Source organism: Hyperoodon ampullatus (assembly GCF_949752795.1).
Source record: "Hyperoodon ampullatus genome assembly, chromosome: 6".
Taxonomy (NCBI): domain Eukaryota; kingdom Metazoa; phylum Chordata; class Mammalia; order Artiodactyla; family Ziphiidae; genus Hyperoodon; species Hyperoodon ampullatus.
Genome location: NC_136919.1, coordinates 26,909,582 through 26,927,655, shown reverse-complemented (window position 1 = coordinate 26,927,655; position 18,074 = coordinate 26,909,582). Strand labels below are relative to the sequence as shown.

Below are 18,074 nucleotides of genomic sequence, written 5' to 3'. Positions count from 1 at the left end.
GAATCCTGATGTAAATTGGACTTGGGTGATAATGATGTGTCAGTGTAGGTCATCAATTGTAGCAAACGTGCTACGCTGGTATAGGGTGTTGATGTTGGGGAGTATGTACATGTGTGGGAGGAGGAGTATGTGGGAACTCTCTGTACTTTCTGCTCAGTTTTACTGTGAACTTAAAACTGCTCTAAAAAGTAAACTCTATTAAAAAGAAGAGAAAAAAGAAAAATAATAAAGAGACGGCTAGATATCATTAGATACTAATACCTAGTAATGATAAAGATAATGTGATTTAGGTATTAGTAGAGATAGATCAGTGAGAAAGAATAGAATGCTAAAAATATTCCTATATATGAAAATAAACAATAAAGATAGCATTTTGAATTTGTGGACCCAGGAGATGAGGTGCTCACAGGCCCTGGGTATGACCCCAGAGAGTGATGCTATACTCCTTCAGAAGCCATTATTCACAAGCCTACTGCCAGCGCTGCAGCTCCGGATTATTCCATGTTTATGGCTAGAACAACTGTTTATTCTCTAAAAAGAAATCATTCAATTCCAATCTCACTATATAGCGAAATATAGATAGTAAAAATTAGAAAATATATGTGTTTATTAGATCTTAAAGTGGGAAAAACCTTTTCTTGGCATAAAACCACAAAGAAAAAAATCTCAGAAGAAAAAAATGAAACAGAATTAAAAGGTAAACAAAAAAAGTTCATTATATATGACAGAGAAAGGTTACTATCCTTATTATATAAAGAGCTTTTAGAAATACTAAGAAAATGAAAAACCAATATAAAAATTGACAGCGGACATCAGTGAATAATCCAGAAAATAGATACACAAAGCCAATAAAAATATGACAAAATTCCATCTTACTAACTAGGGTTTAGTAAAACCATTATTTGCCTAAGTGTTTGGAGAGAGTTTTCTGGGTTTTGCTTTTGAAAGGGTGAAACAAACGTCTGCAACCTTCCTGGAAAGAAATCTGGCAGCATGTTTCTTTTTGGGTTTTTGTTTTTAAATTTTCTTTTATTTATTTTCTATCTATCTTTTATTTATTGTCTAAATTTTCTATTTATTTATTTATTTGGCTGCTTTGCATCTTCGTTGCTGCACGTGGGCTTTCTCTAGTCGTGGCGACAAGGGGCTACTCTTCATTACGGTGTGCGGGTTTCTCATTGCGGTGGCTTCTCTTGTGGAGCATGGGCTTTAGGCGCGTGGGCTTCAGTAGTTGTGGCACATGGGCTCAGTAGTTGTGGCTCGCAGGCTGTAGAGCGCAGGCTCAGTAGTTGCGGTGCATGGGCTTAGTTGCTCCACGGCATGGGGGATCTTCCTGGACCAGGGCTTGAACCCGTGTCCCCTGCATTGGCAGGCAGATTCTTAACAACAGTGCCACCAGGGAAGTCCCTGGCAGCATGTTTAAAGAGCCATAAAAATTAGAGGTATATACAAAAACTTATATGAAAGGCTGTTTAGTTTATATGTCCAACACAGGCATGATTAAACAAAGCATGCTGTTTTCATAATCTGATATAATGCTAAGCAGCTACTAACATTTTTGTTGAAAACAAAGAAATTATGTAAGAACATCTCAAAACAGGATGCCCACAATTTTCTGAATTAAAAAAAAGTTCTAGGGCTTCCCTGGTGGCGCAGTGGTTGAGAGTCCGCCTGCCGATGCAGGGGACACGAGTTTGTGCCCCGGTCCGGGAGGATCCCACATGCTGCGGAGTGGCTGGGTCTGTGAGCCATGGCCGCTGAGCCTGCGCATCCGGAGCCTGTGCTCCGCAACAGGAGAGGCCACAGCAATGAGAGGCCCGTGTACCGCAAAAAAAAAAAAAAGTTCTAGTAGAAGAGTTTGTATAGTTGTTTATTTTAAGATTAAGGAGGATTTTAATTTTTTCTTCTTTGTTCTTTTCTCTGATTTTAATTTTTTGGTAATGTACATTAAGTAATTTTATAATTAAGAGAAAATGTCATTTTCTGTTTAAATAAAAAGTACCCAACTATCAAAAAAAAAAAAAAAAAAAAAGAACAGCAATTAGAATCAGCTAGGATGTGGGAAAGAAACCAAAATGGAATAAAAACAATAACAAATAAACCTAACAGTATTACAAAATTAGATCAGGTAACCACACTAAAAAGGTGGAGAAGAAGGGAACTCACCCAAGTAACTTTATAAAATCATATTTTGGCTGAGTACTGTAAGACTAAGGACAAAAAGAAATGTATGTAAATACTATGCTCTAGTTAGTAAATTTATTTCTCAAAGGGGTATGGGTTGGCAATTCTGAATCTACTTTACGTGTATATGAGGATTGAACAAATAAGCACATATATCATAGATAATGGGAGCCAGGTCTTTCACTATTGGAGAAAAAAATTTCAAATAAAAAGATAAAAGCTAGAATAACCCTGTGGTGTTGAATGGAATTGGAGGTAACAGTGTGAAATCAGTGTGTGTGTGTGTAATATACATGTACACTTGATAGGTGCACAAATAGATATAAATATTTCTCAGTTCTCTCTGCTGAAAGGGCTTAGGAGCAATGACAGTCCAAGAGTAGTATACACACCTAGCACTCAGATCTTGGATTCTAATACCATCTCCAACAAAAGGAACCAGGTTCCTTGGAGAAGTGGTTGATTCCAGGGCCTTGGGTAGGGGAGGAATATGATGAGATTTCATACTGAAGGGACCGATATGCTCACAGAGAGGAAAATGGATTAGGGGAGTCAGAGTAGATAAGTAAGACCAGTTAGGAAGCTACTGCAACAGTCCAAGTTAGAGATGAAGGTAAGCAAATGTTAGGTAGACTATGTGGTGGTGGTGGATGAGATACAAAGAATGATTTGAAAGCTATTTAGGAAGTAAAGGTGACAAGACCCGGTGACAGATTGGATTTTGAGCGGTAAAGGAAAAGAAGATAATGATCAGATTTTTACTCCTGGGATGGACATACAGATGGATAAGTATTGGATATTAGCCAATATCAGGAGTAGTTTTACATGAAATCATATTAGTTCTGTCTTGGACAGGATGAGTTTGAGATGCCTTTGGGACACCTAAATAAGGACATAGTAAATAGCTGAATATACATAACTGGGGTAAGGAAAAGAGGTCAAGGAGTCTCTGGTATCTAGATGGTAATAGAGTTTGCTGCCTTAGCCACTGCACATGTGCCAAATGTAAGGGCCCCCTGATACTCCCACCAATCATACCCACTAGCCCTGGCAGCCCATATGGTGAGAATAAGAAAACATCAGGGATGGCCTTTAAAACAGTGAGTTTCTCCTCCACTAGACTCTCCTGAAAACCACACTGACTCAAAGACAGCTTTATTCCACCACCTCCCACAAGCAGTCTGCTGCCAAGTCATTGCAATTCTACCTCTCAAGTCCATCCACTTCTCATCACCCTGCTGCTACTGTGCCTTAGTATAGGCCCTATGTGGCCCTCCAAATCCATCCTCCACCCAGTCACAGCGGTCTTTCTAAATAGTGTCTCCTTCCCCTCTTTCCTTCCCCCCTTTGAAATAGTAATGAGGTTAATTATAGTAACAGCTCATACTTATAGAGTAATTTAGGCACTGTGTTTAAATCTTTACATGGGTTATCTCATTAATGGTCGCAATTTTCTAAGACAGGCATTATTATCTCACACTCTTTTTTTTTTTTTTTTTTTAATAAATAAAGAAAAAGAGGCCTGGAGAGGCTACATAACCTGCTCAAGATTGTATAGCTAGTAAGTGGTAGGGTCTAAAGCTTACACACTTAGCCATTATGCTCTATACACATTGTAAACAACAAAAAGGGAAGAATAAGGAAGAAGAAAGCAATCACCTGTTAAGAGACCTTAGGCAAGCCCCTCCCTCAGGGCCTCAGGGTGCTGACCTGTTTTGAGGAGGATGAACTAGATGCTCTCTAACAACCCTCAGGCTCTAATTTATGAAATAGGATAATGGAGAAGAAGAAGGGGTCAACGTTTCCCCTCTCTGGCTTCCTGCTAGGATGCCCATGCTGCAAAGGCTATACTGCCTGATCACTGATCAGCTGAGGCAGCTGTGACCCTTCTTTATGTGGCCAAACATAATGTGGCTTGGGGTGTCCTTTGCCCAATTATGTTGGGTTTCCTGGGAACACTATACTGGAGAAGCCCTGGTCAATGTCCAGTCTTGATTCTTAGAAGTACCTCCCTATTTTCCTTTGTACTCTGGCCTCTTGGGCAGGTCAGCAAGGGCAAAGGCTGCCCGTGAAACTGGAGCTGCCTCTCCTTACACCTGAATCAGGCTCACGGGCCTCCCTTCCTCCAACTCTCCCCAAAGTCTGGATGCTGGGCTTCTCTGAGCCTGTTTGCATATCTGAATCTGGCTTTTCCCAGAGGTCCCTTATTCAGGACACCACTTCCTGCCCTCAAACAAATGAGAGCTCTCCTGCCTCTCAACTGTTCTAGAACAGTAATTTTCAAAAATTTTTGACAATAACCCATACCAAGAAATAAATCTTAAATTGTGGCCCAGTATACTCATCTGCATGTATACACACACACACACACACACACACACACACACACACACACACACACACACCCCTATGTACATAGACATATAACTGCAACAGAACTTACTACCTTTATAATGTGCAATGAACTTTGATAGGTTCTATTGAAGTCTGTTCCATGAAAATTATCCTAGTCCAATCCACTGAATTCATTTCATGAGCCCTACATGGCTTGAAAATCATTATAAAACCATGCACTAGTTCACCTTTAAACCAATAGTGAGGACAGGAAGTCTAACTATCAGTAGTATCAGTAAATTAAGGACAAAAGGATTGGTTATGAAAAAACCAATCTTCATGGACTTCTCAGGATGTGAGGTAACTACCTGAATGTGACCAGGTCCACAGTAGATGTGACTAGCTTTGCAGCATAACTGTCTCAAGGTATTTTATAGTAAGGTGAATACAAGCCACAATTACCCTGTGTAGTCGTAAGTAGTCTGAAATAACTGTGCTCCCCCTTCTCTCTGCTCTGTAGAGCACTGGATTGGGGGAAAACCATTGTCTATTTGAAGTTGCAGGAATTAAGTATAATCCTTGGGGTACAGAGTAAACCCAAAACCAATCAAACTTTCAACAGGTGCTTTCTAAGAGAGGAGTCAGGTCAAGAAATATTTACCTATGTAACTAATACTGTGCTCACTGCTGTAAGAAAATGCTGATGGTATGGTCCTTAGTCTTATTTATAATTCAGTATGGCTGGCACATAGTATGGGCTCAAAAACATATCTGTTGAATAAATGCATGCATAAGTTGATTTGGTGAACTAAGTAGAAGCAAAGCTTTGCCATAAAAATGGGACTCTGTTACAGAAAATGTGTTTACCCAATGAATACTTTTTGTGTCATGTTTAACAATCTCCAAATCTCAAGCACTTAGCTAGTATACATTCAACAAATGTTTATTATATCTCTTATGTGCCAGACACCCTGCTGGGATAAAGAAGTAAGAGACATATTGCTCCTTCTGAGAGATTGTTTAAAGGTCAAAGAGTCTTCCTACCCTAGGATCCACTCACCTTTCAAATGTGATTTTGCAATATGTCTACGTCTCCACTCTCTTGAGCTGGGCTGGCCTTGCGAATTGCTCTGATCAACAGAATCTGGTATAAGTGATGTGACAGTTCTGGAGCCCAGGCCTCAAGAGGACCTGTAGCTTCTACCTTCTCTCCCTGAGAGCACTGCCCTGAGAAAAACATGCAAGGAAGATGGTCTGATTTGCTGGACGATGAAAGGTCATACAGAAGAGAACTGAGACACCTTGGCCAACAGCCAGCACCAATTACCAGACATGTGAAGGAAGCCATTTGGACTTTCTCGCCTGGCCAAACTTCTAGCAGCCACAGGAGTAAGCCCAGCTGATCCAGTAGAGGAGCTGCCTAACCAACCCATAGAATAATGGGTGAAAAATAATAATGTGAAAAAAATAATGTGAAAAATAATAAACCATTGTTTTAAGCCACTTAGTCTGGGGGGTAGTGTGTTATGCCGCTAGAGATAACACAGAAACTGATACCTAAAAAAGAGACATGCTGGCCTAACAAAAAATCAGAGCGTTGACTTTGGAACTGGCTGGTGAGCAGAAGCTAGAAAGGCAATGAAGAAACTATTAGTGAGGTCTGGAGGAGCAGAGAAGAAATTGCTATTGGAGTCTGGAGAAAAGTGAACTGTGTAATTCGGTGGCAGGATAATTGGCAAAATTGTCATCTGCAGTAACTTGGAAGATAGAAAATACACCTAATGAACTTATAGATATGGCTTAGGAGCTTTCTAGGTGGAATGTTGAAGAAAATATCAACTGGTTTTTTAAATTTTTTTTTTTTTTTTGCGGTACGCGGGCCTCTCACTGTTGTGGCCTCTCCCGTTGCGGAGCACAGGCTCTGGATGTGCAGGCTCAGTGGCCATGGCTCACAGGCCTAGCCGCTCCGTGGCATGTGGGATCTTCCCGGACTGGGGCATGAACCCGTGTCCCCTGCATTAGCAGGCGGACTCTCAACCACTGCACCACCAGGGAAGCCCTCAACTGGCTTTTTTTAGCTGCATATGATAAGGTATGGGGAGAAAGAAACAAAGAACTACTCAGCTTGCAAGCAGAATTTAGAGTAAATATAAAGAGCACAGAGTGTGCTGGGTTAGAAAATTGTTTTAAATTTTCATTTTTTCTTGCCAACAGAAGAGTCTCATATAGTAAGATATGACCTAGAGATAAAGATCAAATCAAGAGTATGGCTGTGCAACCCTTTATTAACACCTCAAAAATATTAAAGATGGTACATTGTAGGCCTCTCAGCTAGACAAAAGAACCTCTAAGAATCTCAAAGGCATTTTTCCACAGCAGCCTGAGCCACCCAAAGTAGAGAGAGGCCTATTTGAAAAATAATTATGGATGTGGTTTTGGAACATGGAGTGAACCCAGTCAGATTCATAGAAGACCCATGAAGTGTTTGAGATAATTGTATCACTGAGACTGCCACCAGCTTGAACTACTGAGGTGGTCCCAAATGAAAAGGAGCCTCTGGGGCCCCAATTTCCTATATGCAGGAAACAGGCTAAGAAGTCTACTCAGCTGCAAACATGGGCTGTGTCTCAAGGAAAAGGAAGACTTCTCAGAGAGCAGAACCAAGAACCCAGGTGGCAGAGCCCAGAGCCAAGGAGAACAATGGAGTAGAAAACACACATAGGAGTAAAACCAGACCCTAATCAAGGCACATTTCATACCTCAGAGTAGGGGCCCTGCTAATGTATAACCAGCTGGCTTTCAGAATTGCTATGGACTAGTGACTGCTATGTACCTCCTATTTCTCTCCTTTTGGAAAAGGAATGTCTCCTGTGGTTATTCTGTTCCTGTCTCCCCACTGCTTGCTGGATGTGTGTGTGTGGTTGATGTGTGTTTTGTCCATTGGTCTCTGAATCAGAAAGATTCACACCTGGGGAACCTCAACAACATCTGGACACGACACCGGTCTCAAGATCCCAGACTTCAAACTTGATGTGATAATTGGCATGAGATTTTGGGGTCCTAAGATAAGGGTGAGAATATTTTGCATGTGGGAGAAATGTGAATAACCTGTGACCAGAAGGAACTGTGATAGATTGTTTAATAGCCCCAAATCACTCCCATCCTAGTACGCATAAGGATGGAATCTATTTCTCCATATTATTTAGTTTGGGATGGTCACATAACTTGGCTTTGATCAATAGAATGTAGCGTGCACATTCTAGAGCCTATTCCTCAAGGGTCCTATAGCTTTTCCTGTGCTTTCTTAGAATGATGTCCTGAGACCACTGTGTAAGAAAGCCAGTTTAGCCTATGGGAGGATGAAAGGCCAGGTAAAACAGAGTCGAGGAATCCCAGCTGATAGCCAGCATCAACTGCCAGACATTCAAGTCAGTCCATCTTAGACCATCCAATTCAACTGACCTTGAAGTGAATGTAGCCACATGAGTGAGAGCAGGAGAAGCCTGCAGAGGAACTGCCCAACCAACCCATAAAATCATAAGAAATAATAAACTGTTATTGTAAGCCACTTAGTTTTAGTGTAGTTTGTTACACAGCAGTAGATAACTGAAGCAACCCTGATCTTACAGATCTTATAGTCTAGTGGAAAAAATAGACAAGTAAGCCAGTAATAACAGTGAAAGGTGATGATCCTTATAATAGGGAAGTCCAAGAAAGCTATGGGAGCATACAGCAGGAAAACAAAGCCTTGTTTAGTGGGAAGGCATGGCTGTACAGAGGAAGGAGCATTCACTCTGAGAGCTGAAAAATAAAAGGTACTTTTTGTCCATATAGATAAAAGGATTGTTATATGCAAAGGTCCCAAGCTAAGAAAGAACTTGAGGAAATACAACAGGGCTGTCACATCATGAGAGTCTGGTTAATGAAGGGAAGAAAAGAGAAACAGAGGAAATAAAGAGCAAATAAATAATAAAATGGCCGACTTAAGTGCTGACATAATTACCTTAAATGTAAATGGTCTAAATACATGAATCAAAAGAGCCCACAGTCCATAGGTTAGCACTGAATAACAAGGCAATACACCTACCATTTGGTTTTCTGGGATCTGTTCTCTGCAAGTCTGGGGAGAGATGCTGCTCCTTCTGGGGGGCTCTGCTTGGAGACCCTCTGCCTGGAGACCGTCTACAGGCTTTCCGCTCAGGGCCCTGGGCCTTGTCGCTGCAGGGAGGCTGTTTGCTGGGCGCCCAGTTCTGCCTGCGGGGCTCAGCCTGGGTGCTGGGCAGACAGGGAGGAGCTTGGGGTCTGCAGGAATCTGGGCTCAGCCTTCCCTTCTGCTGTTCTGCCTCTCTTCGCCTATTTTCTTCTTCTCGCTTCCTGGGAGCAAAGCCAAAGGGGAACAGGAAAAAATTAAGAGCGTTCGTTACCTGTTCAAGTGTTCCTGAGTGAGATTTGAACTTTAAAAGGAGCTACCACAACACAGGGGGGATTTGGAAATTCAGGATTTTCACAATTTCACAATTTCCTGTCCTCTATCCAGGTCTTATAGCTCAAAGGATGATGGAGGCAGGAAGAATCTTATAGATCAACCTGTGCGCAGTTGAGACACACATGATATGGAACTTTTTGGTGAGACATAAGAGGATCCCAAGGTGTATGTGCCCCAAGTGTGTGTGATCCCTGGAACTACCTGTAACTACACCCCTTTTCTCCTATTCCAGAAAGCACATCAGAATGCAACTGAGAATGAGGGTCAGAGGGATAACCCTTAATCTTCTCTATTCGTTAAAAAGACCACTGGTAAACCTTAACGATTACATGAAAAAATTACAAAGCACCTCACAACTGATTGTAACACACCTGTGAGGTGTGTTATAATCTCGTAACACTGCCATCGAGAGCTCTTAGCTCATGCGTCAAACCCACTCAACTTACAGATGAGGTCCAGAAGGTACGGTGATTTTCAAGAAATCATACACAAGTAGCTGGTGGCTAAGCTGCAACCTTTGGGTAGCAACAGAATAGAGAGGGGAGGCCAAGACTAGAAATGAGTGGCCGGGTGAGGCAGATGGGCCGAGGTAGCGCAGGTCCAGAAAGGGGCCAGGTGCCTAAGGACGAAGTGGCTGAGTTAAGGACAGGATTTGTTTGACTGATGTCATTAATTTGTAGGGATATCCAAGGGAAAAAAAAGAGGATGAAAACGAACATTTTCTGCGCCTCTCCTGTGCTGGGCACTGATGATACAGTGATGAGGACCACGGAGTTCGGCCCTCCCTTGAAGAACCTTCTACCCAGAGCGGAACAGCTAGGACAACAAAGGCTTAACATATGATGGAAGAAATGTTATAATAACGTGCTTGCACAGAGGAAGTAGTGATTAATTTTGTGGAGGAACCTGGAAGAAGGTCCCAACTGTTGATTCTCAAAGATGTGTAAGAGTTTGCCAGGCAGATAGGTGGGAATGAGGATGTTAGTCTGAGGGAGCTGTCTGGGCAAAGGAGAGGGTATGGAAAAACTGGGTCTGTTTTGCTTCTTCTGACATACATATATTCATTCATTCATTTATTTTTATTTATTTATTTTTTTGTGGTACACAGGCCTCTCACTGTTGTGGCCTCTCCCGTTGCGGAGCACAGGCTCCGGACGCGCAGACCTAGCGGCCGTGGCTCACGGGCCCAGCCGCTCCGCGGCATGTGGGATCTTCCAGGACCGGGGCACGAACCCGTGTCCCCTGCATCGGCAGGCAGACTCTCAACCACTGCGCCACCAGGGAAGCCCTCTTCTGAGCTTTAAACAATGCTTGCTATAAACAGCAGGCACCCAATACATATTTGCTGCTCAGGAAGAGAATTTGGTTGCCATTTAAAGGTGCAGTTTAAAGTAGAATAATTAGAGGTATAGTGAAGAGAACACTGTACTGGGAAGTCTAAGAATTCTTCTGGTCCTGCCTCTGCCAGTAACCACAAAAAGACCTTGGATAAGTCACTTTCCTGCCGAAGACTCAGTTTCCCCAGGTCTAACACTTACATGATGGCTAATAATCCTGAATTGATTTAAGGGTCTGTTTGGAATGTCTTTATAAAATCGGGGCTGTGTTATGTAATGAGATGGAAATATTTCTTTTATCGGAGTAGCTGGTATCAGGGTCTCTCTTAGTGGGGGACCTTGTTTAGACAAATACCTCAGTAAGCTTGGGGACAGGGTTGAGGGCTGGTAGAAGGTGAGACCCTCAGGGCCTAGGTGGTGACTGGCTTTGAGGCTCTAGAAAAGAGGCCTGCTCTGTCAGGACACAAAGAATTTGTTTGTAGCTCCTGACAGAGAGGGAAGAGATGAAAGAACAGGAGAGAAGGGAGGGGGAAGAAAGAGAAGGCGAAAGATTGGGTGCTGCGTGGAGCAAGGGCAGGGCAGAGAATCGTCCAGGGTGAGGGGACAGAAAAGGACTTCAGATCTGTGATCCACACACATTAATGAATGGAATCTCCTGAGATCTTACTAAAACCTAGATTCTGATTTACTGGGGCTGGGGTGGGGCTCAAGAGTCTGCATTTCTTCCAAGCACCCAGGTCCTACAGGTACTTCTGGTCCTCTGGCCACACCCTGAGTAGCAAAGCTTAAGAGAATAGGAAAGTCTCGTGTGGCCTGTTAACTATGCCATTAGAGGATATGCAGTGTGAGTCTCCTCAATGGCACCAGCTTTTCGGAAGGCCTCCCACGCTCATACATGCTTTTTTATAGGCAACCTGACAAGTTGTAGGGCTACGGTCCCAGGAATGGAACCAAGAGCTGAGGCAGAGACCCCAAGCCCCCAAGAAGTCATAGAATTCAGATTTCCACAGACTGTGCAATCTGAAGCAAAGCTTATTTATATCTCAAGGGAGAGGAAAGTCCCAGATGACAGATATCCGAGTCACACTTTAATATAAAGCCTTGTCAACTTAACTCCCCACCACCTTTTTAAAAAAATATATTTATTTATGTATTTATTTTGGCTGTGCCGGGTCTCAGTCGTGGCACACGGGATCTTCACTGCAGCATGTGGGCTTCTTAGTTGTGGCAATGCGGACTTCTCAGCTGCAGCATGCGGGCTCTGAGTTGCGGCGTGCATGCGGGATCTAGTTCCCCAACTAGGGATCGAACCCTGGCCCCCTGCATTGGGAGTACAGAGTCTTAACCACTGGACCACCAGGGAAGTCCCTTAACTCCCCTTCTGAAGGTCTTTCATCCTGTGTGGTGAAGCCCCTGATCTGGGGTCCAAGCTTGCCTCTCTGATAGGTTCCCACTGACTGCAATCCAGAGAAAGTGGTCAGATGGCCCGTGCTGACTCCTGTACAGCTCGAATGTTCTCATTTGACTCTGGCCTTGTTACAGGCTTTGCCAAATGCTGACACTTGTGTGCACTGCATTGCAGTCGACAGGCGAGCTGGACAGCCTGTCATCATCAGTGCCTGGGATTCATATGGATGCTAGCAAGTGCCATTTCAGTGTGATCTGTCTGTGGGAAGGCTGCTTTTCAGAAGAAGGTGGAAGCATCTGGGTGGCTGAGGTGCTGCTAATTGATCTAATAGCCATGCTCCTGGCAGGCAGAGGGAGAGCTGCTCTTTTTACTGGCACTGATGAACAGAAGTGATTTAAGAGAATATATTGGTCCTTCAGACAGACAGGCGTGTGGGGTTGCCTGGCTTGGCATTTGCATGGATATCATTGCCATCAAAAGAAGCTTTGAGGTGATAACCTAGACTTTGTTATTTGAGCAGTCATTTCTCCTGCTTTTAGGACACCAAACCCCTTTCCTTTTCAGTTCCAAGAAGCCACTGTGCAATCAGCCCCTGGGCAAACCTTGTCACTGAAGACCTTTCTGGGCCTCCCACAAAGGCAGTCACAGGACAAACAGGGGATCTAGCCTTTTAGAGTGATCAAGATGGCCAGCAGGTAAGGGAGCTCTGCCTTCTGAAGACTTTTCTGGAGGGGGGAGGTTTGCAGGGGGTTATTTTTTCATTCTCGTGGAACTCAGTAAGCAGATTCGGGAGAAAGAATGTAATCATGAGAATATATAATTACACACTCAGCTGATGAATAGAAGTAAATTAATGTTTTTTAAAAATGGATGCATTTTGCATTAAAAAAATCTTCCAGGTGGCACACAGCCCACAAATGTGCAGATCTCCAGAGCTGTGGTTCTTGAATGTAAAAGTAGTGATCACCGAGGAAAAGGGATTAGAACTGGGAATTATACATAAGCTGCATCCTATTTTATCTGTACTGCTGCCTTGAAACAAAAAGCAACCCCCCCCACACACACACATGATACAGCTCCTCAGAATAGAATATGATCCCGTGTGTGTTTGTGTGTTTCCCTGGGGGAAAAGGACCAGAACCACTGCTCATAATCTAAGAACTTGAAGGAATCTCACTTTAATGAGGGCAATGCACTTATTTGGTAGATAAGGAAACTGAGGCAGAGAGCTTAGTGACTTATCCAATGTTACGTGCTAACAGCTTTCTAAACACAGAGCTGAGCTGGAATTCAGCAGCTTTACTTCTTCCTGTAAAATTCATCTCACAAATCATTTTTAAAAATTTTACTCAGTCTTCTTCCATCATTTAAAAAAGTGAATTGGGTCATATGAAAAAAGTGGTAAGACTACATTAAAGTAACCATTAACAGCATTTCAAGCTAGCTTCTAGCATAGTTTTTAGTCCTGAACCCTTAGACTCAATAACTGTCCTAAAATTTAAGTGTTTTTTCTCCAACTAATTTATTACAGAATGTCAAAGATCTTTAACCTTTATGGTAGGCCATGCTATACACTTGACCTATTTTTGTAAAGTTTAGGAAACAAATACAAGAAAAAGAACCAATGTTATTCTACTTTACATGAAAATTTAAAGAGAAAAAAAATCCTGTCCATGACACAGCAAGTAATATTTTAGCAGGAAATTTATTAAGATAGCAGAATCTTAATGTATAAACTAGTCCCACATTCCCCCCACCACTTTTTTTTTCTATTATCTTAAGGGAAATCAGCCAGACAACAGCTTTTGATGGGCTACCAATTAGTCTGGCTTGTACTGTCCCTTCTAGAGCAATTTTTGCAGCTCCCCAGAGGCTCACAGTATAAAAATGTAAGAAAGCCAACTGGGGATCAGATCTTTGACAACCTCTGCTTTGGGTCCTATGCACCACAGGGTAAAGAGGGTCTCCAAAGGAAGGGCTGGAGGAACGGGGCTGTTTCACCCAGGGAAGAAAAGACCCAAGGCATACATTGCTGGTGCAAATCTCTGAAGGGCTGTTGTGGGTCAGAGATATACCCTGGAGCCCTCCCAAGCCAGATCTAAGACCCAAGAATGGGGACTTCTGCAAATGAGAAGCCTAGATAACCACTGCAAAAAAAAAAAAAAAAAGGCCAGTAAGAAACCAAGTGATCAAAAGATTGCTTGATGTGCAGAGAACCAGATCAAGGGCAGTAACTTCAAAGACTTGAATGTTCCATGGCTTCAGCATCTCAGCACTGAATGCATCTGTTTGCGCAATACGGCACAGACCTGCCTCTGGGCCTGGAAAGTTTAAGTCCTGGCAGTTGAGGGATTTTTTCCCTACCCCACTATGTGGCTTCCACAGAGAGTTTTAGTTGTCAATTTTTAACAAGAAGAAATTAGTTCTGTCAGACACTGCAGAAATAAAGCAGGCTCATTGTCATTCATGAGTATTCAAGTTGCCATTGCCATGAGTACAGGACTGAGAGAGGTTTGAGAGATGTGATTAAAATGGTTTCCACAGAAAAAGGAGGTTAAGTTAGCGTGTCCTGCTGTTGTACCGATTTAACCCAGCTTTGCCCTAGTGCCATTCTTGTTCATCGTCCTGGTGTAGGCTTGGGGCCAACTAATTTTCTTAACTTTCTCAAGGATTTAGAAGGATACTGGTATGCTCTGCTATGTTTAGCTTGGAGAATAACAGGAAGATTTTTACTGAACTATGTTGCAGAACTGATGCTGGTGGCTTGGTACCACTCTCTTAACAATCACTGGAAATGACACGGCACAATGGAAAAAGCACTGAGTTAGGACAAAAGCTGACTTGGGGGCCTGGTGACTTTTGCCACCAACAATTACATGTTGCATATAAGTCAGGAAAAAGAAGCAAGGTTGTTCCATGCTGGCCTATCAGATGGTGCTGGCATCTGGAGAGAGCCTCTTAGCATAAGCATGGCTGGAGGGCTGATTCCCCTGAACCAAGCAATGGTAGGAGCCCTGGCTTTGGGTAAGACTGAGATTCATATGCCAACTCTCCCTTACTAGCTGTGTGATTTCAGGCAAGTTAATCTCTCTGTGTTATTTTCCCCTGCATGAAATGGGTTTAAGGATAGTTGCCCTGTCTACTTCATTGGGTTTTGTACAAATTTAATGTACAAGAATTCTGTAAGCTATAAAGCACTATATTAATATAAGTAATCATTATTACTTTTATTAACAGGTAAAGCTGTTAAGCTGCAACTGCATCTGGTTAGAAGTGAAGAAACCTGGGTGTGGCACGAGTGCCTCGCCATCTAAGAGTTACAGGGCTGGGCCTATCGATATTTTCAGAAAATGCTCATTGTTGAAACCACACAAATCCTTTTTCTGTAGAAGCTATTTTAACCACATCTCTCAAGCCTCTCTTAGGTCTTGTATTCATGGCAAATAGCAACTTGAATGCTCATGGAATGGGAAAGAGCCTGCTTATTACTACAATGTCTGATAGAATTAATTTCTTGGCAAAACTGGGCAAATACACCTCTCTGGGGAAGCCACATAGTGGGTTCTAATGTTCAAGTATATGCAGTGATAAACCTTAGTGCTCTTAGGTTTCTTTTTAAAATCATAAACCTGTCAAATGGTAATTTGCTCATGATAAATATGGAGGGAGCTGGAAAACCAAATGCACAAATACAAGTGCCAGTGCGTGTTATGAGGATAAATGGTACATAAATGTGTTTGCTGCCTGAGTAAGGCAAACAAGTTACAGTGATTGGTCCACTTACAGAGATTGAAGGAGACCTCAGAGAGGACCTGGTCCAACCCTTCCATTTGACAGAGGGGGAAACTAAGGCCCAGAATGACGAACGACTTAGGTAAGGTCTTAGACCCACTGTAGGAGCAGTTACTGAACACATATTATTAAATGCTTGCTATATATCAAGGGCTCTAAGGCACTAGAAGTATGGAGGTACATAATACAATCCCTGCTTTCCAGGAATTGACAATCTAGCAGGGAATCAGACCCATACCTCCTGCAGATAGTGAGTTCTAGATGTGATGCATGCTGAAATAGAGATATCTACCCAGAGCTAAGGGACGATGTGGGAGACTAATTAAACTAGGAGAGGAAAAAAGGCTACATGGAGATAATGTCAAAATGAGAAAGGAGGGAGGTGAGGAAAGGTTATTTCAGGCGAATGGGAGGGCACAGCTCTCATAGAATCTTTGACTCTGAAGAGATCTGAGAGACCAGCTCTTCACATACGTTTTAAAATTCCTTATATATTATCCTGGAGAGATGACAATTCAGTTTCTGCTGGAACATTTCCAGTGAGAGGAAACTGACTACCTCACCAGACAGAAAAGGTTTAGCTCTAACCTTTTCAGGTGGTATTGCATTGTATGTGGGGGTCTGTCAGATTCTATCTCTTCATTGTCGCTGAATAACAGGCTTAGTAATATTTGGTCTTTGACTTCCTCTCGGGGGAATGAGAAAATGTCATGCATTTTAGGACCTTTGACTTACAGAATGTCAGAGCTGGGAGGAACCTCAGATATCATTTAGTGCGATTTAAAAAAAAAATTCTTTCTATGATTCACGAACCCTCTTAGAGAATGTAATAAAAATCCAAAGATCCTCTCCCCCCCCACCAAATGCACATATGCTCATGACACACAAAATACTGCCTACAGTCTCAGGGCACTCATGGAGCCCCAAAGCTTGTCCTGGACTAAGAAATCTTTTCATTTTACTGATGAGAAACTGAGGCTCAGAGAAGTGGAATGGTATGGAGTAGAATCATGGAAGTGATTCCTCATGGATCAGACCACTGGATAAGCAGAAGATTCAGACCTATGGGTCAACCCTGAAGAAAGGCATTGACAAACTGAACATGTCTGGGGAGCTGGCTGCAAGTGGCTCTATTACAAAGTGAGAAGGAGAGCTGGGGTACGCGTGTGAGTATCATGAGCACCTTCTTTAATTATCTGGAAGTTGGTTTATAGAAAAGGATTTAGACTTTTCTCTTTTGCTTCAAGGGGTAGCTCAAGATCCAAAGGTAGAAAAGAACTTCTGCCAGACAGAACTGCCCACTAATGAAATGTGCTGCTTGAGAGGCACAGAACTTGTCACTTGACTTTTTGAGGACACAGCGCAACTTCCCATGCAAGGGACTTTGGCATTACAAGAGTTTGAAGTGGGTGACCCAAACTGGACTCGATTATGTAACTCTAAGAGTCATACTCAGTCTCATACACTAGCCAGAAGGAAGCTCAGGTCTCCCTAGAGCGTGGTGGTAAGTGAGGAAGTGGCGAAAGTTCAGGATGGCTGAGGCCTCGAGTGTGAGGGGTGGGAGGGTGGAACTAATGGAGAGAAATGAGACTTGGAGATATAAGCGGAAGTCAAATGTTGAAGGGTCTGATGTAGTATCACGGATGGTATTCAAGCATGATGGCCTCTATAGAGCAGTGGGACAGAAGAACCGAAGCAAAGACATTTGAGAAAGAGGAATTAGCAGAATCAGTGGCAGCAGCACTAGTAGGGAAATCAGGAGGCCAGGGGAGACAGGTTGTGGTGATGAGTTGTAGGTTTCACCCAGTGAGCCTGAAGTGACAGTGACAACAGGACATGCAAATGGAAATGTCCAAGGATCTGACCTACTGGCAAGTAACAAGTGGAAATGCCCGGTAGGCAACGGATGATTTGGGATTAGAGTTCCAGGAGCTCAAGGTGTGAGAGAGATGAAGGGGTTACCTACAGAGATGAAGTAATTTAAGTTTTCAGAGTAGATATATTTTCAATGAAAAGAGTACAGCATGAATAGAAGTCTGAGGAGTTAGCCTGCAGTGCTGACCTCAGTGTGGAAATGGTATAATTAAGAAGATGTGAGAAGGGGGAGTTCAGGGACTTAGAGGAGATCTGAGACTAGAGAGTGAAATAAAAACCTGGGAAAAAGGAAGCTTCAAGGAATAAGAGTGATCAACATAAACACAGTCTTATTTTCATGTGCATTCAACTCTGTGCTTTGGCAGGTAAACTACAGTAATGTGCATTTTGGCAACCTCATAGGAGGTGCAGTATGAGTTGTTAAGTGCTTTTAAATGGATTATAGGTATTTCCTAAATAGTATTTTCTAAAAAAAAATGACTTAGAAAATATGACTAAAACTTCTCTCTCTCCCAATTTCTCTACCAGTAAAATAGTAATCCCTTTAAGTTTAATCAGTTTCTTCGACATCCTTACTTTAAGGAAGGTGATTTCTGCCATCGTAACGTGAGAAACAGGGAAGGGTACATTGAGGCAACATGATGTGCCTGAGCCAGTG

The 18,074-nt window shown here is 42.6% G+C and overlaps 1 protein-coding gene across 1 annotated transcript in view; it reads right to left on the bottom strand.

Moving 5' to 3' along the window:
• Positions 1 to 18,074, bottom strand: part of INVS (inversin) — a gene marked incomplete at its 5' end in the record, with an annotated part of 143,681 nt that overhangs the window by 22,483 nt on the left and 103,124 nt on the right. The window contains 1 exon segment of the mRNA XM_079707124.1: positions 8,606 to 8,892. Within this exon segment, the coding sequence (XP_079563250.1) occupies positions 8,606 to 8,892 (287 nt within the window).